The sequence below is a fragment of the Colletotrichum orchidophilum genome, assembly GCF_001831195.1.
Source record: "Colletotrichum orchidophilum strain IMI 309357 chromosome Unknown Scaffold_31.1, whole genome shotgun sequence".
Lineage (NCBI taxonomy): Eukaryota > Fungi > Ascomycota > Sordariomycetes > Glomerellales > Glomerellaceae > Colletotrichum > Colletotrichum orchidophilum.
Genome location: NW_019172987.1, coordinates 273265 through 296636, shown reverse-complemented (window position 1 = coordinate 296636; position 23372 = coordinate 273265). Strand labels below are relative to the sequence as shown.

At 52.1% G+C, this 23372-nt stretch overlaps 7 protein-coding genes across 7 annotated transcripts; 2 read left to right on the top strand and 5 right to left on the bottom strand.

The window, feature by feature from the left end:
• Nucleotides 1-797: 797 nt before the first annotated feature.
• CORC01_04715 (uncharacterized protein) lies at nt 798-2240 on the bottom strand (the record flags this gene model as incomplete). The annotated part of the gene is made up of 1 exon (XM_022616362.1): nt 798-2240. The coding sequence occupies one exon, from the start codon at nt 2238-2240 to the stop codon at nt 798-800; it is 1443 nt and encodes a 480-aa protein (XP_022477213.1).
• Nucleotides 2241-4036: 1796 nt separating this feature from the next.
• Nucleotides 4037-4794, top strand: CORC01_04714 (ARP2/3 complex ARPC3 subunit; the record flags this gene model as incomplete). The annotated part of the gene is made up of 3 exons (XM_022616361.1): nt 4037-4042; nt 4164-4559; nt 4615-4794. 3 exons carry the CDS (start codon nt 4037-4039, stop codon nt 4792-4794), a joined length of 582 nt encoding a protein of 193 aa, XP_022477212.1.
• A 235-nt stretch (nt 4795-5029) lies between these two features.
• On the bottom strand, nt 5030-6962 carry CORC01_04713 (Gcd10p family protein; the record flags this gene model as incomplete). Its single annotated transcript, XM_022616360.1, has 2 exons — nt 5030-6815; nt 6877-6962. 2 exons carry the CDS (start codon nt 6960-6962, stop codon nt 5030-5032), a joined length of 1872 nt encoding a protein of 623 aa, XP_022477211.1.
• A 518-nt stretch (nt 6963-7480) lies between these two features.
• On the bottom strand, nt 7481-9795 carry CORC01_04712 (dimethylaniline monooxygenase; the record flags this gene model as incomplete). The annotated part of the gene is made up of 6 exons (XM_022616359.1): nt 7481-7641; nt 7704-8126; nt 8186-8566; nt 8622-8865; nt 8955-9461; nt 9580-9795. 6 exons carry the CDS (start codon nt 9793-9795, stop codon nt 7481-7483), a joined length of 1932 nt encoding a protein of 643 aa, XP_022477210.1.
• A 1814-nt stretch (nt 9796-11609) lies between these two features.
• Nucleotides 11610-14079, bottom strand: CORC01_04711 (tannase and feruloyl esterase; the record flags this gene model as incomplete). The annotated part of the gene is made up of 4 exons (XM_022616358.1): nt 11610-11764; nt 12330-12636; nt 12708-13460; nt 13576-14079. The coding sequence occupies 4 exons, from the start codon at nt 14077-14079 to the stop codon at nt 11610-11612; spliced, it is 1719 nt and encodes a 572-aa protein (XP_022477209.1).
• Nucleotides 14080-16103: 2024 nt separating this feature from the next.
• CORC01_04710 (phosphate transporter) lies at nt 16104-18224 on the bottom strand (the record flags this gene model as incomplete). The annotated part of the gene is made up of 3 exons (XM_022616357.1): nt 16104-16387; nt 16441-17895; nt 17993-18224. Coding segments are annotated over 3 exons (1971 nt in total), but the record flags the coding sequence as incomplete, so codon positions are not given.
• A 695-nt stretch (nt 18225-18919) lies between these two features.
• Nucleotides 18920-19857, top strand: CORC01_04709 (uncharacterized protein; the record flags this gene model as incomplete). Its single annotated transcript, XM_022616356.1, has 3 exons — nt 18920-19166; nt 19339-19429; nt 19611-19857. 3 exons carry the CDS (start codon nt 18920-18922, stop codon nt 19855-19857), a joined length of 585 nt encoding a protein of 194 aa, XP_022477207.1.
• Nucleotides 19858-23372: the final 3515 nt, after the last annotated feature.

Genomic DNA, 23372 nt, shown 5'->3' with positions numbered 1-23372 from the left:
ATTTTGGCTTGGCGCTCGGCAGCGTCCGCTGCGTGTCGGCGGCCGAGAGGAGGTTGGCGATGACACACATTCCGAGGTTCTGATCAGGCAGAGACCACCAGACTCTGGTACCGAGTGAGACAGTAACGACGCTACTAAGGTATCGCTACATCCTGCGCGAGAACAGAATGAACGACGCGGTGACAGGCCTGGCAAAGCGCGCTTGTGATTGGATTACAAAAAAGAATCACGAGTGATCTTGTGTAAGTAGGGGTCTTGTGTAGTATTGCTGCTTTAATAACGTACCTCATTTTGGAGTACCGCGGCTATGTTGACTCCTTTGCATCACACTGCGATCACCAGGCAGAGGAGGTCAGTGTCTTCGAAAACTGGTTTTATTGCAAAGCGCTGACCGCGGACACCAGATGAGTCGACTGGACTCTTCGGCTGTGTCGGGGAATCTAAAGTAAGTCATCCTTCTTCATGCGAAATGGCCCATGCAAATATTCGAATAAACCGCAAACTTGTCCCTTTCCCTCTTCTTACTCAGACTCTCCTAGCAAAAAGCAAACGCCATCATGGTCCTGACCGTCGCCGGTCGCCGGGTTCAAAATGCTTCTCGTCTATCCATCCCAAGAACCGGTCATGACTCTCACCGCTGATATCCCACAACTCCAGTTACTCGATAAAAAGAGCGAAATCCATGTTCCCATGCCGTGGCCGCGTCCGCACCGACCCCGGAGAAGTGCGATGAATGCTTCTCTCAAAAACGCCTCGTGTGGCTTCGTTATGCAATGATCAAGGGCAGTGGACTTCCATCAGACGACCATGCCCACCTGCCCGCTTTCCTCGTCAACTAAACATCTTCGTTTCCCACTGAGAGGCATACCGTCGGCTGAAGCCTCTTCCTCGAAACTGCCGTTAAACACTTCGACGAGGGCCTCGCGATCTCTTCGTCGCTTGAGCTTGTCGGGATTTCGCTCCGCTTCCTCCTCCCATGTCTCAATGTTGTCCTCGTCAAATTCTCCCACGGTGTCCTTGCCGAGCGCCTTGCCCAGTCTCTCCTTGAGTCCGAGAATCGGCCAAACAGGCACTCTCGTGTACTCGATGCGCATGCCGCCCAAGGCCGCAACCTCTCCGATCTTTTCAGCAAGCGTCCTTTCGGCCCCCGCACGGGGGTTCTTGGTTGGCTCGTGGAACTTGCGAAGCAGATCTTCTGTGACCGTGCCCTTATAGACGATGAACTCGGATGTCTCGTTATCGTTTGTGAGGAGTTGCACCGTAACATCGTGGAACTCTGGCTCCCCAAGCCCAGTAGGCATCGGCCGTGAAGGCATCCACTTGTTTGCTGACGGCTGTGGCTCGCCATGGAATCTCCTTTGCGCCATAGCCAACATGATGCCCACAAGCAAAGGGTCGTGCGTCGGGTTGCTGGGGACGAACATTTTGGAGCGTAATTGCTGCAAACGCTCGACCGGCCCGTTGTACGATCTATTGGGTCCTTGAATAACGCGGTACATGTTCTTTCGTGTCGCCGCGATTTGCATCTTGCCGACGTACGCCAGGACCGGCTGAGAGTAACGTTGTTCGCTGCTCATGTTGCCTGCGCTGGCACTTGCACCACCGTTGGAGGTCGTTGGCAAAACGCCAAATGATTCGGCTGGGCGCGTCGAAGCAGATTCAAACGAGGCGATGGAGCCGCTGCGAGAGGGCATCTCATCCCAAGCCACCTGAACGCGGCATGCATCGCGATACACTAGGCCACCAAAATAGAGGTGCAGATCGAGCTGTGTTCGCGTACGTGACAGCTTGCTGGGGTAGAGAGTGGACATTATGGTGCGGATCGAGTTTGTGTAAAAAGTTCTCGTCGAGCCCGGCGCGAGCATGGCGGTAAGTTCTCTACTAAGTGTCGAAGCCGCGACAGAAGGCTTCATGTGACATCTCGATGGGGAGACAGGGGCGCCGCGCGGTGACGAAGGAGGGACTGGTGTGTCGCATGGAGGGAGCTCGATGAACTTGGCGTCGAGGAGTTGAACGTGCAGCTCGGTCCAGCAAATGGGACGTACGAAGAGGGAGAGTCCAGCATGATCCCACATCTTGTCGTAGAGGGAGCCCTCGTCGGGACGAAAGACATGATGTCTTCTTTTACGCTTCGCGGGGTATGGCATGGCTTGAATGGGACTCGAAGTTGGGGGTGTCGCGTGAATGGGCTCGGGCGAGGACATTGACGATGCCGTTGGTGCGCTGCTGGGGAGATGCATATCGGCGGTGGAGGAGGAGGAGTCGAGGAGATTGCGCAGTTGCCGTACGAAACTGGTGTTATTGAATATTGATCTGCGGTTTTGTCAACATGGTCTTGGGTTCAGGTAGAGAGGAATGAAGATGCAGTGTATTGGGTAGCAGGGGATGGAATATGAACAACGAGGTGGTGACAACAAAGGAATAGGGATTGGGGTCTTACTCTAAAATGAGCATTGGGTTGTGGCGCTCTCCCTTCCGTTCTTGTAGTAAGTGATTTTTCCCGGGGGAGGGGGGGGACTTTTGCGTTGCGCCGTGGGCCCAGCGTCGATTCTTGAGCTTGGAGCCTTGGGGATGCCGACGCGACGGGAGAGATATTACTATGGGGGGTGTGGCCCGTGGGTGGGATGGTGGTGGATGATGGACTGTGGATAACGGACTCGGTGAGCCGGGTAGCAGTCGGCGCAACTGGGTGCGCAGCGCACTGTTGACTCTTGAGTGAGAGAAAAGAGGATCAGGATCCGCAGAGAGATCGGAGAATATCCGTATGCAGTTTTGATGTACCCGCAACACCTCTGTACCTTACTGTCAGAGAAGCGGTGCCCTATGACTGGGTACCGATACGTCAGGAATCTGTTGAGATCGACGGCGCTTTCAAGGGTTTCAGGCTTAGGCGTCGTCGTCTGCGCACGAGGCGAAGGAAAAAGAAAAAATGCGGCCGGGACGTCGGGATGGTGGATGTTGGTGCAGGAAAGAGGAAAGGGAAAATGGACTACTTGGTGGTGGTGGTGAATACAGATTCCTCAGAGAGAAGGGAGAGCAGCCGGGGGAAGGGTGAAGGGTGGGAGAGAGGAAAAGCTGGCAGGGAATGAAACACGGGCTGCGCGAGTCAAATACCCAAGGTATTCCAACTTTGTCGTCGGTGTTCCTGGCCGTTGCGCTGTCACTTTTCGCTTGTGTGTGTGTGAGTGTGTGCGAATGAGGTAACGTGCGTGTGCGTGTGCGGTCAACAAGATGGGTGTGGCGGCAAAAACTGGGCAGGTGCAGACTTGTCGACCCCGTCACGGTTGTCCATTTTGTCAGTGTGTTCCAACTTCCAGGTTCCCGTCCCCGTCGCGATGGTGCCGTGCCTGCTCTACCTTCAAGTTACCTTAGAATGCCCACTCGCGACTCCGACTTTTCCTTCCTTGTCCACCGCCAATCTGTAACTCTCGGTTCAAAAACTTTGTATAGGAAAAAAAAGGTGGAAACGACAGAGGGAGAAAGGACTATAATGCGCGCACATTTTCGACTTGAAAACCTCTTTCAGTCTTTCAAAGGCGGGAAACGCGCGACGTGCCACTGGCCGGGGAGGGACCTTGGCTCGCTTGCCAGCGAGGAAACTGTGACACGCGGGGAGTGCGAAGTCATGTGATAAGGAGCCAGGCACCAGCCCCCTCCAACAGTACGTATCGGGCATGGACCATGTCATCGATTTTGTGGCTGCGCTTCGTTGTGCTTGAAATGCCTTAGTCATCAATCTTGCCAAGCGACACGCGTGACTTACCTTCTCGTGACTCCAACTTCCAGGCAGCTGCTGCGCCACACTCATTTTACCCCCACCTTTGAACCTGAGGCTCAAGCACCGGCTCCAGCCTCACATTGGACCATGGCAGTGTGCTGGGTGACCATCAGCTAAGTGTCGCGCCCCACCATCGGCCGCTTGCTCTCCCATCCGGAGAGCAGTTGAATGTCTCCCACCTCCATTTGCGACCAATCCTCATCAACAACAGCTTCACATTCTACGAAACCAATCCCTTGGTTAGGGACCTACTTCAAGATGCCGGTATGTCCATACAAGCCTCTTGCCGCAGCTTACTACCTGAGCTGCCCTGGAGGCTCTGCTGCAGCCCAATCCAAACTCCCCCGCAACCCGCCCAGAACGAGCTGACGATGCCCTCTACCAGGCCTACAACTCCATGTTCAATGCCGATCCGAATGTCCCTCGCACAATAGGAAACTTCCCACTCCTGCCGCTGCGCACAAAGACCCGCGGCCCGGCCTACACCCTTCCCTTCCCCAACCCGCCTCTCCCCGCCAACGAGTCTCCCGACCCAGACAGCGAAAGCTACGACATCCTCGACGAGGTCCTCGCCCTCTTCCGCGCCAACACCTTTTTCCGCAACTTTGAGCTTCAGGGACCCGCCGACCGCCTGCTGGTGTACGGCATCTGGTTCGTCAGCGACTGCCTGACCAAAATCAAGCCCAACGCCGGCGTCCGTGATGCCTCCAAAGATGTTATGAACGTGGCCCTCGACACCAACTTTGCCATCCCTGGCGACCCGGCGTGGCCTTTGAATCAGGTACGACAGCTTTACAAGTTTCAGTCCGAGCTCCAGTTATTGAACAATAATGTAGATGTACGAACCCCCTCGCGACAGACAAGACGCCGAACAGCTCCGACAGTACATGTCTCAAGTCCGCCAAGAATTAGCAGCCCGGTTACTGGCACGAGTCTATGAGGAAGGCGGCGATGGAAAGCCGAGCAAGTGGTGGCTGAGCTTCACCAAGAGAAAGTTCATGGGCAAGGCGTTGTGATGCGGGTCGTCTAAGCAAAATCGCCAGAGACAAAAAGAACAGTTGGGAAAATGTTTAGAGCGACTAGGCCAATATGATGATGCCAATTACTCCAATTACAGCTCGATAAGCTTGGATGGGAGGATGCTAGGGTATCTATATGCAAACCTTCTGATGCCCGACTTTTCCCCGTCTCTTCTGTACTTCCTCTCGACCATCCCCTGCTATGTCGGTGTCTTGTACTTGCTCGATTCGTTCACGCTTCTACCTTTCTCCTCTTAAACTTGCCTCTGGCCTCGACCTTACCCTCCGCCGGCACTGCCTTCCAGCCCGTGAAAACATAGCCATCTGCCCCGCCCCGCCCCATCATCATGGGATGCGTGCGGCCGGGCAAAACTTGCCAGCGTTTCGCGCGGCTTGTCTGTACGTTGGCACCCAGGAGCAGAGTCGGGTTGATGGGGAAGTCGTCCGACCCCTCCCACCGTTCCAAGTCCTGGACAGACTTGCCGGCTGCCTCGGGCGGAGGATTTGACGACCAACCTGCACGGCGTGCAATACTGAAGCAATCGGCGAGTTCAGTCAACGGCTCGATGCTTTGCGAGTAAACGGCAATCGGCGCTCCACCAGCCAGGAGCGGCAAGGTGTGGCGCAGGATGGATACGGTGTCCATCGTGCTGGCGATGACGAGCCCGGAAAACCCACCAGCGCGCGTCGAGTCGACAATGTAGCGCGTTCGCGCCCAGCGTCTTCGCTTCCGATGGTAGTTGCCGCGGCGATTAGCCTTCCACGAATGCAGCTCTTCGTCAGAGACCTCGGGGGGCGGTGTTGAGTATGTGACGTCTTCCTCGGGCTCCAAGAGTTGCAACCAGGAAATGGGTAGCAGATTGGTGGCGAGCGGATGGAGGGGGTAAGGCTGGTTTGGATTCGTGCTGTCAAAGTTGTAGTATTTGAGGAGGGCGAGGTTCGGCTGGCTGTTGGGGTGGATGAGTGTCAGGGTGTTGGTCGGGGCGAACATGGCTTCGAAGTCGTCACGACGGGGCGGATGCCTTCGTCGAGGCTGTTGCGGCTTTGTCGTCTCACCGTCGTTTGTCATTGTCGCATCAGTTGTGGTCTCCTCGAGGTTCAATGTCGAGTCTTGCGCTGCAGCCCCCGTGCTTGTCTCCTGTGTCTGTATTGTCGCGGCATCGTCCAGGGTGGTGGCGTTGCTCTCTGCTGACTTTGCTCCATTCGCTTCTTCCTTGACAAAATCCATGGCCTCCGCTTCTTCGGCGTCTTCGGGATCCTTGGGGTACAATATGCCCATTCTCTCGGCCATAGCAGCGGTAACAAGACCTCCGGTGTCCTCCACAACGAGCCAGCGACCGCCAATCTCGGACTTGTCCAACATGCCAGACCCATCGATCGTCACAGTCTCGGGCTTGTCTGTGGGAGAGACGCCGCCAAAGTGAACGTTAGCCCAGGAGTTCAGGAGTCCCATCATCTCTTCCCTCATCTCAAGCACCTTTCCGGCATCCTTCTCTTCCAACAGCCATTTGCCCAGCGTCAAGGGGTCGAGCGGTTGTATCATGAAGCGTCGAATATACTTCTTGGTCTTTAGCAACTTGTACTTGGCGAGAGAAAAGGCCGTCTTCTGGTCGATGGCGGTATGCGACAAGAGCAGCTTCGCAATAATGTCTTTGCCGGCGTCTGTATTGCCCTGCTTCAGCTGCTCAATCTCCTCGGTAGTCAGCGTCTGACGAGCGGCGTCGTCGATGATTTCGCGCCGTGAGTGCGCAACTACATTGCCACTCTCCTGGTCCACTAGTTCGAATTCGGCGCCATCGGGGGCAGCAATGACATTCTCGAGAGTGGTGCCCTCCTCCTCGGCGTTTTGGGCGTTCAAGTCGGCCAGGGCGTCGGCGTGGATCTCGCTGGTAGGAACAACTCGCAGTCTGTTGAAGTTCTCGCCATCGCGTCTATCTTGAATCTCGTACGTGATGTGGTAGGGTCGCTCAAGAACGAGGTTGCTAGGGAACGAGCCGAGTTTACCCAGGGAAATCGTCCTTTACGCCGAAAGAGTTAGCCATGGTCAATGGGAGGCAGGCCTCGTCTTGATGAACCTACGTGTTGGGTACAACTTGGAGCACCTTTGTATCTTCCGAAAGAAGCTTCAGAGACACCCATTGGTGCGATTGGACGAGGTGGTGCATGATTGCGACTAGGTAGGCTTTGCCGGGCAAAGGACTCGTCCAGATGAAGCTGTCGCAAGAAAAAATGTTTTTGGGCGAAGCGACAATTGGCCTTATCGTTATCGAAAATTTCGGGCGTGGCCAATCAACGGCTTACAGTCGGTCCCTAAAATACTTGACCTAACTGAGAACGACAGGCCGTCCGGGTACCCCGCGCGGGGCAGTTGGAGGCCAACCAGCCGCTGGAACACCGGAGCGAAGCTCGCTCCTACCATCCCTAAGCTCCTCATCTACCTAGATCCAACGTGACTCACTTTCACCCTCATGAGCTACCTACTTCACCCTACCTTACGATGAAACTGAGGCAATCTCGTATTAATGTCTTTTCTCAAGACATCCTGTGATATGGTTGCAACAGCTTTTCCATCATTCATCCATTCCACCCAAATGGTTGTAAATGTCAAAGAAAACCTCAGAATTACAGGCCTCCAAGTCCACCAAATATCCGCCCCGACGAACGAGTGCTTCTCTCTCCGTCCTTAGAAGTCATCCCCCTCACGACGGGGAATGTTGCCTGAGCCGAGCACTCTGTCGGCCTTGCTCTTCATTCCAATCAATCGTAAGATGCCTGCCGTTGCATGGAGAAGGAGGGTGAGAGAGCCAAACAGTAAGAGAGGAAGGAGGGTGTAGGTCGTGAAGACTGAAGTGAAGAATTAGCAACCAACTTCATATCACATCACGCAGCTCGAGAACTCAACTTACAGACACCGCCACCCGTTTGCTTGACAACATCGAACAGCTCGCCGCGCAAGATGGGAAGAGCGCCCGACTTCCATCTCCATGGACCAACTAGCCGAAATTTGGTGTTGAAATTGGGTCCCATTACCCACGTGAATAGCGCTTTGAAACCCTGACGCCACATGAAAGACAAGGTCGGCGCGCTACCTATGTCGAGGGCAAGCTGATACGCATAAGACTCCTGCTCAACCCCGTGCTTACTCTTGAAAACATCATGGCCGCCTCGAGCCTTGAGGGCATAGTCGACCTCGTAGTGAGCAACAGCGTCAGTGGATGCTCTTTGGCTGGAATACGAGTCGTGCATGGTCATCTGCTGAGGGTATTTGTGGCGGAGGAGGCTAAGAACCCATAGTTGGGCTTGTAACTCGGCAAGAGGCGGAATAGCACCTGCGGAGAGTGTGTAAGCACAGCACACTTTCATACCGAACAATCTAACGGGATCCTACCGATGCCGGGGCGCACAAAGCCGATGAAGCCCGCAGTCACATCACAACGCCTCCAGATACCGCGGACATCAAGCTCATGAGGTTGAGGGTAGTCGTCGTCTAGGAACTCGAACCGACGCACGTATCCCGTTGCAGCAACGACCACGTTGGGCTTGTTGACATGAGACAGTGCCTGGAGGTGCTCACGCTTCTTGCTGTGTGGGAAAACGACCGTCCCATCTTCTCGGAAGGCTGATGGCCAAGGTGCCGTCAGTATCTTTTTGCCTCCTGTTGGTTTCAACTCAATATTCATCACATAAGCTCTGATACGAGAGAATAGATCCCGAGCTCGGTGTCCTTCGTTGAGATATGGTAAGGCACGATCTGACTTGACCAGAAACACTTTCCAAGTCAGCTACTGACCGAGCCATTTTTAATCATCGACAGGGAGCCTTACGTGAATCAACATTATTGCGGTTGCCCTCAATCTCTCCAACCCATTGATCTGGGCCTGCAGTTGTCCCTCCGGAGAGATAATGAAGGCCCTTGAAAGTCTTGTCGTATACGTTCCAGGGCAGGCTGGAGTGTTGGAGACACTCTGGAAGATACGCAGTGTCTAGAAAACTGGCAATAGCAGTGTCAACTGGCTTTTGGTGAGGATCTGGCTTCCATGTCTGCATGACAACTGGTAAAGGAACAACCTGAAGTCAAAGTCAGCGCTGGTCAAGGTCAGGCTGAGCTCATCGCAAGACAGGTTATTTCCTCCGAGTCTCAGAAGTAAGACAGTCACCTTCTTTGCGCAAAAGAAACCATCCTTGTGGCACAGTACCACTTCACGGGCTTTTGAAGTCACGGCCAGATGGGCAAGGTCCATCCCTGTTTCTCCGGCACCCAGGATCATCACAGACGTATCCGACCCAAATTGCCGCCTCTCCTTGACTTCGGAGGAGTGCAATAGCCGTACATTATCAAGTCCCTCGATAGACGGGATTGATGGTACATTATTGAGACCGGAGCAGACGGCGATGGCATCACACTCCCAGGTGTTCTCCAGCGTTTCTCCGGTCCGGCCGTCCGCAGCCTTTCCACCTCCAAGGCGGTGAAAGAAGATGCGATGGCCAACACCAGTATGAGAAACTCGACGAATATCAGTCTTCGTCTCGATGACATCCCACAGGTCAAATTTGGTGCAGAAGCCCTCGAGGTAGCGCACGTACTCTTCAACTGGCAAAAAGTCGGGCAGGTCTTCGGCAACACGAAAGTCGGAGAATGCTGTAAGGTATTTCGAAGATACCATCTAGGTTTTACAGTCCTTTATTAGCTCATTGCCCCTTCATTCAAAGGCCATACAACATGGAAAGCGCGGCCGCTAGGAACAACAAATGGCGGCTGGAAGGATTTATGGACTACCGTACCTCGGCTTCCTCGTAGACCTTATACTTGTAAACACCACCCACCCCGTCTTCCCTCTCAAAGACCCGGACCTCAACATCAGGTACGCCGAAGTACTGTCTGGCCTGACGGAGGTACTTGGCAGTGACCAGACCAGAAGCACCAGCGCCAATGACGGCAACTCGAATGGGCTTCAAGATTGGGCCTGCCTCTCTCTCAAAGTTGGCAGCCTGGCTCATCTTGAAAGAAACCTTTTTCTGTTTGTCGAGGGTACAAGTCTCAGCTCTCACTGTTACACAGGTCCTTTGCTGTTCGCTTCCCACAGAAATGGCGAGGCTCGGGCTTTTGATGTCGACGGAAATAGGTGATCGCGAGCTCTGTGAGTTTTCTTGGACAACGCTTTCGATTGGATAACCCGGATAAACAGTAAATTCAAACACGATGATGGAATTGAGATGGCCCGTTCTTCAGGTGTTGTTGCAATTGTGGCCAGTTTACGGCAAACGCTGGTGCCGAGCCTCGCTTGACCTTGAGTAAGAAGCAAGGGAGTGAGCTAGGCCAAGAGACAAGACCACACAAAGGGTTCGGCTGAGAAGTATTCTGAGGAAGCCAAAAATTTAAGTTGAATTTTTTAACGATATGATGATAGGTTGAACGACGATATTGACTTAGCAGCTAAACAATAAACGGCACTTCGAGATCGAAGACGTAGTGTGTGATAACAGCACAGTTTCTGGATAGATGCAGAGATTGACAAAACTTGGAGTATTCTCGAGCACAGCAGTGCATAAGTATAAGATTTAGTTCGAATTTCGTGACAGCACGAAGTCCAGGTGACTGACTACCCAGGCATCCAACATCACGCTGACAGCTTCCAACTAGCAATCTCACCTGAAAGTCGCATGTTTATAGCCAAGACATCAGCTTGTCTATCACTGGAGCTGCTGCCCTTTCAGGATTGAAGAGACTAAATCTGCCCTTAACACCAACGCTGACGTTCACACCATTTCAAGGCAGTTGCCCAATCGAAGGCGACGTTCGGCCGTAGCTGAGTTGGGGGCGGAGTGCCAATGTGGCTCAGCCGGAACCCGAAGAATGTTGAAAATTTCGGTGAACTGGAAATATGGGATGATTGGATGATTGTAATAGTGCACATCTAGGCTGAATCTGTTGGTAAGGCTGAATTACCAAAGCAAATGATGTGATTCTTATGCCGAGCTCCGGGCAGCCGCTTTCATGCAGGAGATTTGCAACTTGTTTGGCAAAGTCCGGCGCTTGCGCTGCAACTATTGAATTGAGCAGCCGAGTTCGAGCTTCCTTCAAGTCACTCAGCGTGTAGTCTCCGAAAACCTCCGCCAACCTGGCAAGCTGGCCTCAGATGGTGGTGCGCTATTTCCGATCTGGGTAGATTCCAGGCCACAAAGTTCTTGAATCTTTCAATCCTTTCATTCTTGACGAGAATTGGACCCCACTATAGCAAGTGTTCTGGCTTCTAAACTGGCTGTACTTAGGAAGTTACTTTTCGTGTCTATCAGCGGCCGGGGCAGGACTCGAGACCTCGGCAAATATGGCGTCCCATCCCATCGTTGCATTGACGATTCGAACGCCCCTGAGCAATTCGAACCACATCACTTACTCTCCGTCGGAAATAATTAGGAGGTATCCTGAGCTAGTATTCTTTGCAAATGCATAAGCACAATCCAGCGCGGTGGAGATGTAGAGTGCCCGGCGAAGTCCTTAATTGATGTAGGCATGGTTGCCATGACTTGGCGAAGGTCCACAGCGTAGTGAACATCTGCCCGTTGATTTTATAGGGATGATTCAACAGGCCTCTGTCTCTCTTTTGAAAAATGTAATGCGGAGACTGCCAGAACGCAGTGGTGGCTGAAGGTAAGACGAGGGATCCTCTTACGCCAGAGTCGCGAGTCTAAATAGGTGATATCCTTGGGTGCCAATAAATAGCACTGTAGCTTAAGATCATATATTGTCTACATCCAATGTAGATCCGAGGCGAGTTTTGCCTGTTGATCACCTTCCTGAGTGACTGTGAGGGTCATGCCGGCTGATCTGGAACTGAGGCGGTCGGGCGACCCGAAGAGTTCTTAAGGGCTTTGCACTCTGGATGGCGCATCCCAATTTCACGCGGCCTGATCCTCTTGCGAGAAGTCGAATGTGAAGCGTTCTCGGGAATCTCGTGGAGGTTTGGGACTGTGTTTATAGTTATGGACGAAGCAGTGAAGTCGCAGGTTATCACTGCTTTCGGGCACTGCCCACATTAAGGCTTAGCCTTATCACACTGATCTTTGGGTTATTATGAGGGCAAGAATTTGAAATTCCATGTCTTACCTTTATCTCTTTTCGGTTGCAGATTTTGCATCTATTCCGGGACGTATCATGTGATCGCCTCTTTCCGACGTGGCATGTTTTGCACCCACGTCCTAGATCTCCGTGTTTTGCACCCTTCGTATGCGGTTCGCTCATTACTCTCATTGGAACGTGAGATTGGGTCTCGTCTTAGATGTACCCTCCTACTAAGAGTGTGAAGGGGAATGAAGCGTGCTTTCAGACTCAAAGACTTCTAATCTATCAAATTGAGGAAAGGGAGAATAATGACATTGAAGATGTGTTGATTCAGAAAGGAAAGGGGAGATCGGGAGCACCAAGAATTGAGGTCACATAGGACATTCAACTAATCCTGCATCTTTAAAATTTAATATATCATATTCCTAACCCTGGTGAGACCAAAATGTCTTTCACAGAACACATGACCAACCTGGGGGTTTGCCAAGTATCGTCTCATTGTAGAATGCCTTCCTTGGAAACGGGCAGACTATCTGATTCTCGTGAGTATTGTCGGGCTTTGTGATAGTCACTGGTGAGCTTTCAGGGGCTGTTCCGTTCTCAACCCAGGCTCTCAGCTGGTCAAACAAAGCGATTGGCTGCCCACCACCAGGGCCTCCCCAACAGTGACCAAGTCCCGGGACAGGGAAGTATCTGTAAAAGTCTTGCGCGTCGTCTTGATGCGCCAGAACTTCCTTGTAATAATTCAGGGTGTTGTTTGGTGGGATAGTCGGATCGGCCTTGAACTGGGGTTAGCCCACTCTGACGGGAACACGAGCAATTGTATAGTCGGTGATAGCCGAAGACTTACCAAGCCGTGGAATGTAATCATCTTTCCTCCAGCGTCACGGAAAGATGACAGGTCTGGGTCATCCGTCCCTAAGTATGAATCATACTGTTGCCTAAAAGAATGGTATGCTCTTTCTAGGCCATTGAGAGATATTTTTGTAGTGTTGATCTCAGGATCTTTGCCGATGAAGTAGGCCAGTAACAGCGTTACAGCGGCATTTGGCAGGCTGGTACACTTCCCATCTTCTGTACAGCTAGTTTGGGCACCAAATGTGAGATCGGTGCCCATCTCCAAACCATATAGATATGTTGACTCATTCTCGGCCGTTACAGGCCCCGTCCACATCGCATTCGCAACAGCAGCTGCCGTGGAACTGATATTGGCTGACTTCCCGGTCAATGAACAGTGGAACTCTGACCCGACGTACGAAAAAGGATCGAAGATGTTCTTGCAGGTATTTGTGTCGGCGATGAGTCCATCCTCAACTCCATCAAGCCCATCACAAGCAGACACGGCCAGCGCCGTGAGCTGCTGCAGCTCGCATGGATGGGGATACTGCTCAGTAACGTCCATATAGACTATGGGCCACATAGTATTGATGAGAACCCCGGCCCAATTAACCGCTGGTGCTGCTGCAATGATACCGTCATAAGCGAACGGGTACCGCTGGGCGAGTGCCGCGCCTTGACGACCTCCTTGAGAGCAGCCATTCCAGTACGAGTATGAAGGTTCTTTTCCGTAGTAGTTTTGAATGAGATGCTTGGCGATGATGGCCTTTGATGCATATCAGCCAAACTCAACGCCGCTGGAGATGTCGACTTACCTCGTCATACAAGGTCTGAGATCCAAGGTCTTGCAATGCGTACAGATTCGAGTTACCAGGACTTACCAGAGCCCACGACGCAGGCCCCATCGCGTCTCCGAGGCTTGAATCCGTGGTCACAGTGGCATATCCATCGGCGATAGCCCCGGCCATGGTAGTATAACTCAGAAGCATTCGGCCAGCGCGCCAACCGCCACCACCCACAGCTTGAAGTCTCCCATTCCAGCCATTGGAAGGAAGCCAGGTCTCGACATTGACAACGTCATTGTGGCCAGGGTGAGTGTAGGACACCGTAATATTGCAGAATGAAGCATTGTGTACTTCGACAGCAGGTTGCGAGAATCTCCACTCTGCCGGGACTAACCCGCTGAAATTGGTAACAGGAGACGCCTGAACGGAAAGGAAATCCGCTCCTAGCAACGACGGGGCCGAGAATGTCGCAGCAACGCATGGGTCAAGACCGGTGCTTGCACTGGAAGCTCCCGCCCCTAAGTCTGAAGATCTGAGAAGGACCTGAGAACCGGGTCCTCCGGGAACAAGGGATAGTAGTCGAGTGAGTCCAGCTGGCATGGTTTGGGATTACTTCACTCGAGGTGTAAAGATGCTGAGATGGTTGGTGTGGAGATTCGTAGCAGATTTTCCTTTTAGCTACGAGCTACTGCAAGAGATCAATCAAAGCAATACTTGCAACGTTGCTGCATGCAGCAAGTTTGCTAGGGCAGAAGTGTCGTCGTCACTTTTCAAGTTGTTTCACAGCTACCGTGCCTCGGCCAAGGTCCCCGCCGGATTCAATTGGTCCCCTGCTGCGAGCGTTCTGGTAGATTAGCCCGGAGCTGAAAGTGACGCCAATAGCATGCCTTGATTTTGTTTGTCGTACGAAATACTAAAATTCATGTTTCAAACAGGCCATGTTGCCGCTTAAGGGCATGAACCGGGACCAGATTGCTAGACTTCCGCATGGACGCTCGATGGTTTTGTTCCCATGTGCATGAAATTCCTCCCTCTTCCCTATCTCATATAACGGATAATTCATTGGATGAAATATGCCACAGTCGTTGGACAATACTGACTGAACACGGTGTTTGTTGGGGTTTCCCATGTCTGACATGCCGGAGCACCCTAATTACTTTGTGTTTCACTCGGCAATACCTAGCCTAGCTCGGCCAGCAGAGGAATTTCGTTACTTGTCGAGCGCACAGCACGATGCACCGTAAAGCCGACAACTTGACCTGTAATTACGCTGCTGTGTAAGGCTACCTTTAACCTGCGAATGAACTCATACAGCCACAGTTTTATTCCTACCTAGATGATGAGAGTGGTGTCCGTCGTACGCGATCCTTGGCACGAGAATTTGATATGTATTTTTAATCTTTTCGCGATGTGGGAATACAAGTTCAACAAGTCAACAGGTTCGAGAGAGAAGCTGTGGCTGTGCGCAAAACACCTCACAAAAATTCCTAAAGTTCGCTAGTCTAATAATTGAGGCTACTTAGTGATTCTAGAAACTCGCGAGGACAAAATCTCTCTCCTATAATAGATTGAAGTTCAATTCTTCTTCGAGATGGAGAATAAATAGAATGAGGTTTCCCACTTCGCGACCACTTGGCTTGTTTGACTCTATCTACCTGCCTTACTAGCCCAACATCTCGGTGGAACGCCTAATTAGTCAGACGCTAAAGCCTAGAGAGGTGAAACTCAAAAGCCTTGAAAATCCAAAGGAGATCAATCGTTGTTTTCCCAAGTGAACACAGTTCTGACATAGCAGCACTATACTCAGAACTTGTGACGGCAATATAATTTAGACAACTCGCTGAAAGTGCTTAGAGGAAGTGTTACTGCCGATCACAAGAACAATTTCCAATTCAGCCATTATAGTACCTTATTTCATTCTCCGAGGCTCGGCCTCATTGTAGCAACTGTGAATTCTTGGGATCCTCTGGATCACTCAAGGCGATGGGTAGTGACGCATTCGCATAGCCACAATGGAAGCTTGGCGCTACCCTGCGAAGCCCGTCAACTCAACTGTTCCCAGGATCATCAACCAATGGCAACATGAATGGCGACCTGTGCGTCTTCTTTTGTTTCAACGATCTGACTTTAGAGTTTGCCAAGTTCGTCTTGAATTGATTGGGCGTCCATTGGCTCTGGTGAACATTGTTGCCGAGTCCTATGTACATGTATACAGTATTGTCCCCGGAGAGATCAAGATCCACGATAGGGTGGCATTATTCGTCTGAAAATATAACTACCCTAAGAAAATGGGTAGCTCCTTGTCATATGAACATGTCACATATCAGGCTTGTCTTCTAGAGTGGGACGCGCCGCGGACGGGCACCCGCTCCGGCCTTGGTGGGATTCTTCCCCAAAAGCGTTGCCGACGCTGCGCCTTTGCATATGTCACTCAGTTACTTTCAGACTACGCCAAGTGCTTGGCTTGATCGCGATGAATCTATTCGTCATGATTGTGGTATTGATGCTACTGGAAAACAGCCTGCCTTTGTTTGCTATGCCAAGCCCCCTTTTTGTTCATGTACATTAAATCTAGTAGAGATGGTATCAAGTAAAGGTTCCCGGTGGGAAGAGATTCGATGCGCTTAGAAGTGAGGAGCGTTGAGGAACAGGCCCATGAGAACGCCGCCAAGAGTGCCGGCAACGGGAATCGTCATGATCCAAGAGAAGACCAAGAGACCAACACGCTGGAAGTTGACAGCCTTGAGAGTACCGTTGCACAGACCGACACCGACGGTGGCACCCGTGATACACATAGAGGTAGAAACGGGCAGAGAGTACTGAGAGAAGACGAGGACAGTGATGGCGGCACCCATCTCCATGGAAGACCCACGGCTGGGGGAGTGGTAGGTGATCTTATTGCCCATGACTGTTTTCTGTTAGTGGCATGGTCAACTAGGCCATGGTTTTGATGAGACTTACCCTTCATGATGTTGTAGCCGTAGGTGATGAGACCCAGAGAAATTGTAGCGGAGAGAACAGCCAGCTGCCAGACAGGGACAGGAGCCTTGGCAGCAGCAGCGTCGCCGGTGCTCCAGGCAGAGTAGATGACGGCCCAGGGGCCGACAGAGTTACCGATATCGTTGGCACCGTGAGCGAAAGAAGCAGTACAAGCGGTGATAATCTGGACAAAGGAGTAGGTGTGTTCGACCTCGTTGGGGTACTTCTTAGCGCTGGCATAGACGCGCTTCATGCGCTCACCCTCGGGGGTGCCGGCGACGCCAGTCTGAGCAGCGTGAATGTCGTAGTGAAGACCGTAGAGAGCGCCGACAGTAATCATGGCGGGGATACGCTTGAGGGCAATCTTCATGTTGTGGAGCTCATAGATCTGACCAGCACCCAAAGGGTTGTCGCGAAGGGTGCGCATGGCCCATCCGAGAGGACCACGCTTCTTCATCATCTTGGCGTGCAACTTGGCCTCGCCCTCGGCCTGGAGCTGCTTGTATGTAGGGCCTTGTCCAATCTCGGCAGCAGCCAGAGACCTCTCCTGGGGGACGTGCGTCTCCTTCTCGTGAGTCTCCTTGAGGGGTTCGTCACCAGACTCGGAAGACTTTACGGATTCGTGGGAGGGCAGAGTCTGCTCGTGCTCATCCTCCTGGACAACAGCGTAGTTGGGAACCTTGGCCTTCTCAGCATCTGCGGGAGCGGGACGCTTGAAGAGAAGAGGACCGTAGACAAAGTGATACCACTTGATTGTGTAATCCTTCTTGATGACCTTGGCGTGGACGAAGGGGACGAAGAAGAGAGCGGCGAGGACACAGAGACCACCACCAGTTCCCATGGTGACGGCAGCGATGTACCACGCAGGTTTCTTGCCCAGACCAAGGTTGGGAGAGCCCTTGTAGACGATGGACAGGGTGCAGATGGTACCGGCAATGAGGAAGAAGAAGGGCGAAGTCCAGACAGCCCAGGGAACAGGGTTCTTGCGAACGTGAACCACGAACTTGATGAGGCAGAAGATGATGGCACCGAAGCAGCCTGAGATGGCGGGAGCCATACCCAGACCAGCGAAGATGGCACCAAGACCCTTGCCGTCGTTCCAGCCCCATTGAACCTTATCAGCGCCTGCAACAGCAACGCCGACACCAGCCACGGCAGAGACTAGGGAGTAAGTCGAAGAGACGTGGGCAGAGTGTCGCGTGCACCACATGACCCAGGAAGAAGCGGCGGCCAGGGCACAGGTGAAGGCGAGCATCTGAACGCCGGGGTTGCCGTGGAAAACGTTGTTGGGGATGATGCCGTTCTTGATGGTATCGGCGGTACGCGCACCAACGGTGATGGCGCCCAACATCTCGAAGATGGTACCAAAGACCATGGCCTGTCTATAGGTGATAGATCTCGAAGACACACTCGTCGCCCAGGCGTTTGCGACATCGTCTGAAAGTTTGGGCGGGTCAGTGTCTGATGTCTTGAATTGTGCCAAAGTTTTTTCCGGCGACAGTATCTGTTCGCCCAATGGAGGAATTATACTCACTTGCACCGTTGTTGTATGCATCGAGCAAAGCAAAGAACGTGCCAATGGCAAAAACATAGGTGTATTGATCGAGCGCCATTGTGACTGACTGCTGCTTGGCTGTGGCTTGGCGAGCAGGTTCTGTGGTCTCGATGAGAGAGGGAAAGGGGTGCTTGCTGGGGAAGACAGAACACACGGAATATCGAAAATTGGGAAGAGTGCGTACGATGAATCTTTTATGTGCTCTCTTGGCGACTCGGATTCAGACTGACAGAAAGTGGCGGCCGTCCATTTTTGCAGCAGATACCAGCCTTGATCCCGTGTAAGTGTTGATACACCCCCCTCCCCTCTTCTTCCCCCTCCTGAATTAAGCCTGGTTCAATATGTAGCCATACCCGACTGAGTTTGTCCTCTCTAAATGGACACCCCCATTTCACCCACTTCATCGACTCTCTCAGACTCTCACTCGACGATGGTCGATGGGACCTCAATGGCACGCCGAACGGGATGCAGCAAGGATAGTGTTTACGGCTAGCGTGCCAAGATGTCGGTATCCCTAGCATGCTAGCAGCTTAGCCCGGGTCCACCTAGCAAGCTTTATTTGAGCGTAGAATATCATCTGGGGAGGATCTGAAGTTGGCGAATCATGCGGCCTCAACCCTCCACGTGTGGCATCCGTTTGCTACAGTCGTTTGACTTTGTCGATGACCCCCCCTGCCTGTCGAACTTGGCAAACAACATATTAAGACCATGCCAAGCCCTTTAAACCCTTCTTGCTCGTCTCGTCAGTTGCTACGCCGTCTCGCTGCACACACTTGGGTGCCAGTCTTCAATCTTGACGGGCCTTTTGGTCTGAGGCCATGTTGCCAATGGACGAGAACCCCACGCACGCCTCCTTCGACCGTCGCCCAACCTGCCGATAAGGGTTTGCCTCTCCGGTCTGCCTACATGGACACCAATGTCCTCCTTCTCCACAGGCACCTGGAAGAGTCAAGAGTCCCCGCGAACGAGGGGCCTTGGCTCGCAGTCTTGCCCTCGAGCAGGAGCTCACTCAGCCACCGGCCAGCCAAACCCCACCAGATCAACTGTTGGCCCGATGTCTCGACCACCCGGAAAGCGCGTCGCCAGCACGTTGCCAAAAAAGTCTGTTGCAAAACCTTTGGCGAGCAGCTCTTGGCGCTCGGTCCCCATTGTGGTAAAGCCCCGTATTGTCACCACCAACTTTCCGACGAGAGACATGCCAGCCGACGAACCATATGGCAGTATTTGCTGCTTGGCAGCTTTCCATGCGTTCTAGCTGAAGCCTGCGGGGATTGACAAATGCTCTTGCCTGTCTGCCTGTGAGCTGATTCACGAAATCCTCCCAGTCCACTCGGTCTCCCGATTGGGGTTGCTCGCCCGCTTTGCTTTTGGACCGAACGAGGCCGAAGAAACTCTGTGGCAAGCCGGAGAAACCTGGTTGCGCCGTTCTTTGGGGATCGATTCATTTTCATCGTTCCCTGCTTGGCGGGGACGGCGCACATGTCAACCACCCTTGGTCACTGCAGTCCGTGCCCAGGATTCGGAATAATTCCAAAGCAATCACATCGTATTGAACGCGATGAAGTTGTCTTCATCAAAATCTTGGTCTGACGTTCTGGTTGGAAGGTTCGCCGCATGCCAATCGCCAAGTCGGGTACTCGATGCCAGGACGCGTCCAAGACTCGCCCAACCCGTCGATCGGTATCGAAGGAACATCTACCATGCGTGCCATGGAAGTCATGGAAGGTTGGCAAAGCTTGCCACAGGATCAAGCATTCTGCCTTCTTGATGACAAAAATCTCGGCGCTGCATGCCACGACATTGGCAAGTTGGGATGCAAGCCGACCGGTCTTCAGCTGTGGTGAGACAGACTCTCAAATCACACTCCGTGGACCGTGAGGCTGCAAACATCAGACCGCGTGACAGGCTTCCGGCAACCCGAGCACACGGGATCGATGGCTCGTAACACTGCGGTTGTGATCCGGTTCTCAAAGGTCCAGCCGTTCCCGCGCCGCTTGGCTCGTCCCCAACTGCGGCAGAGCCGCCCACCAGTTCGCCGTGCCCGAACCCACGTGCTCGATCCGTAGGCCAGGACTGACCGACCTCACACATCACCTTGACACCACCACTCGGTAGGCCAAGTCGGCCATTTTCGACTGGGCGATGCTGGGCGATGAGCTGCCAGGGGAGACATCCTGATCCTGGAGTGTAGGGATGTGTACATGTGCTTGCGGCCTGCCTGTAATGACATGCCATTGTCACTGTCGCATGAGGTGCATGCCGCCTGTTTCTGCGCGCTATTGGATCCTTTGCTGCAGTCAATGTCGCTTGTGCTTCAGTCTAGAAGACTTTTGGAATATCTGCGTTTACGGTCGGGGTGGCCGTCAACTGGACCTATATGATCGTTCTCATTAGCAGCCCCGGGAAAAGCTATGAAGCATTCTCCTCTTGACAGGTCAAATGCAGTGACGCCAGGCCTCGCCATGAGGAATTTCGAAGACGATTATGGACGGAAATGCTCGCCAGAATCAGACTTTGCCACACCAATCTGCCTGTCCTGTTCCAGTGAACCTCATATGGCCTGCTCAGATTAATCTCAACCCGATAGTCTGAGACCTGTGATCCCATTTGAACGAATGTGAAGCTCTTGTCCGTGCCTCTATTCACATCGCCAGACAATGCCAGACAGCGACGGCTAAGGGAGTATCCGCACCACCGGGTCGAGGGTCGATGCAACTTGCAAGGGATGGCATGGGCTAACGGGCTATGGCAAATTTTGATAACATACGGCATATAGTTGCATCGTGCTAGCATTCCCGCCATGCATGAACCGACATCTATCCTAGACCGGAATAAGGGGCCTGCCGACCCGGGAGGGGCCATGACGAGAGTGGACGCGTCACAGACAACTGAAGACGGCGCGATGGAGCAATGACGGCTGCTGCCCCATATCACCGACTATAGTAAAACTTTCTTCATCTTGTGACGCATGTAGCCTCTATGAGTACGCTGTTTCAAAGCGCTTGGTGTTTGTAAGAAAGTACATTATGTCGACGAGGGTATTCCGGTGAAACATTGACAGCATCTCATGATCTTACTGCGCGTGCAAGATTAAGTGCTCATATGTCATGACATCTTGACTTTTTGAGGGGATGTTCCGAAGTGCTTTGAGCGGAAAGACTGATTTTATCTGGACGTTCGCTAGATGGAGTACTTGGTGGTACCGTCTCGCAAAGGAAGATTTCGAATGATGAGTCGATGAAAAATGCATGCAGTGAATTCATCATTGATCAAGCTAGGTAATAGCTCTGTTATCTGAATTTCAACCAATGCGAACTCGACTGGAGTGTTTTCAGACTACAGAAACATTTTAGCAAGGCGGAACAGCCTCACTTCAAGATATGAGCTAAGAAGTGAGCCAAGATATGTAAGATACGATCATATAATACAAATCTTAACACGTGATTTCCTCCAATTTCTTCCTTTGCTCCTTACTGGGCCTGGGCCGCCTGACGACTTTGGAAATGGTCGAGATTTCAACGGCATGATACATAGATGCCGGAACAGTTCGGATCGATTCTTACATATACGAGAGTGGAGAGGTCACCGGCATAAAGCAGTCAACATCGGTACCGGCTGCGTGAAAGTTGTTTCTCCTTCATGACCGCAATTACTGGGCCTCCAGGTGATGTACGCACCAATTTACCCGCACTGGTGCGATGCTCTTCCTCCGGGATGGACCGGCAAGGTCTATTATACAATGGGCTAGGTCGCGATCGATGTAAGTATCCTCCAAGCATCGGTTCACAGGAGAGAAGCAACCAATGATACTTTGGAAAATGAAGCCTAGGTCAGTGAATAGGAGGACACAATTCATTTAACACTTCCCACTACGTCAAATTGATTGCCTTCAGATAAGCTAGCCTCTTCATACTATGATTGTGGTTTCCGGTTCTACAGTTCTACTTTTCCGGAAATCTTAAGAACTGATCAGTCACACTTTAATGAGTGCTTGACAGAGCTTGTAAGACTGAAGATAAACAACATTGGAATCATCCACACTACTCAAATTAACCCCACCAAAAAATCAAAGATTAGGAAAAAAGAAATCGGTAAGAAAGCAAGTTAAGATAATCTCATCCAGTTATTGGTTTCCATCGTGGTGCAAGGACTAGGAAGGGCATTTGGTCGCACAATCCTGCCAGCGTAAACAGAGAACACGTTTTCTTGATTTTTAAAGCTATCAAAAGTTTGGAATAAAATATCTTACATGTACCTATCATTTTCTGGAAAGTCGGCTTGATTCACATGGAGCTATGAAAGCACTTGTCAAATAGACTTGAGGAGGGAAAGAAATGACGGCTGAAGCGTATTTCAGAGTCGGCTAGAAGACGATTCGAGCCACGGCTAGAGTATCGTTTCTCTGTTTATATAAAGAATATGCAGCTTTGGATCATTTATTATGTGGACAAACGTACACCGACAAATTTACATGGTTTGTGGCCGTGGAGACATGAGTGTCATGGCCTCAGCGAAAATGGCCAACCAGCTGAACCCAGGCGGTGCCAGCCGCGGTCTTCCTAGAGTGACATGTTCAGAATCACGTAATTTAGCCGGGAATCACTTTCGGATTCGGAGATTTCGGCTCATGTCATTTTCCAAACTCCATTGCCGGAGGCACAACTTTCGGCAGCTGATAGCGTCTTGGCTGAACTCAGGTCACGAGGTTGTCCAAGCTCTTTAGACTTGGCAGGAAGAACACTCACTTTTCGTTCGACCGTGATGCGATCTTCCTGATTTTGGTACGCAAACCGATGACAATGCTGACGTTGCTCTTATCTTGTCGTCCCTGGATAGGCCTGAGGTAGGGCTGAAGCAGTTGTGAACATAAGCCATAACCTGAGGATTGACACAAGCGTGGCTTCTCCGCCCCCATTTAGTTCGCAAAGATAATACGTGTTCTGGTGTCCGACCCCGAGGATATTGTTTATGAAACTCTAACAGAGATCTGCTTTGCTTGCCTCAACAACTCATAACCGGTTTGAGGTATTCGGCTGGCGGCGCCCAAAAGTACTTCTCGCGAGCAACGGTGGAAATTGGAAAGGTCTAACCCAGCATATCCTGGTTGGCTAAACCCAACCATCGCTGAGCAGCCCTAGACGCACCGAACGCCTTGTCAACACGTCAAATTTTCGAGAAGAGATTCCAGTTGCCTGGAACCAGGTCTCTGACATTCAGATCGCGTCGCAGATGCGAAGCTTGTTCACTAGAGCGAATCAAATACTACACATCAGTGTAATAGATGTCACGGAGCAAACTGCGGAGGTAATGTAACGTTCCCCCCCTGGTCCTGGCAGAGAACCAACAGGCTTCTCAGTGT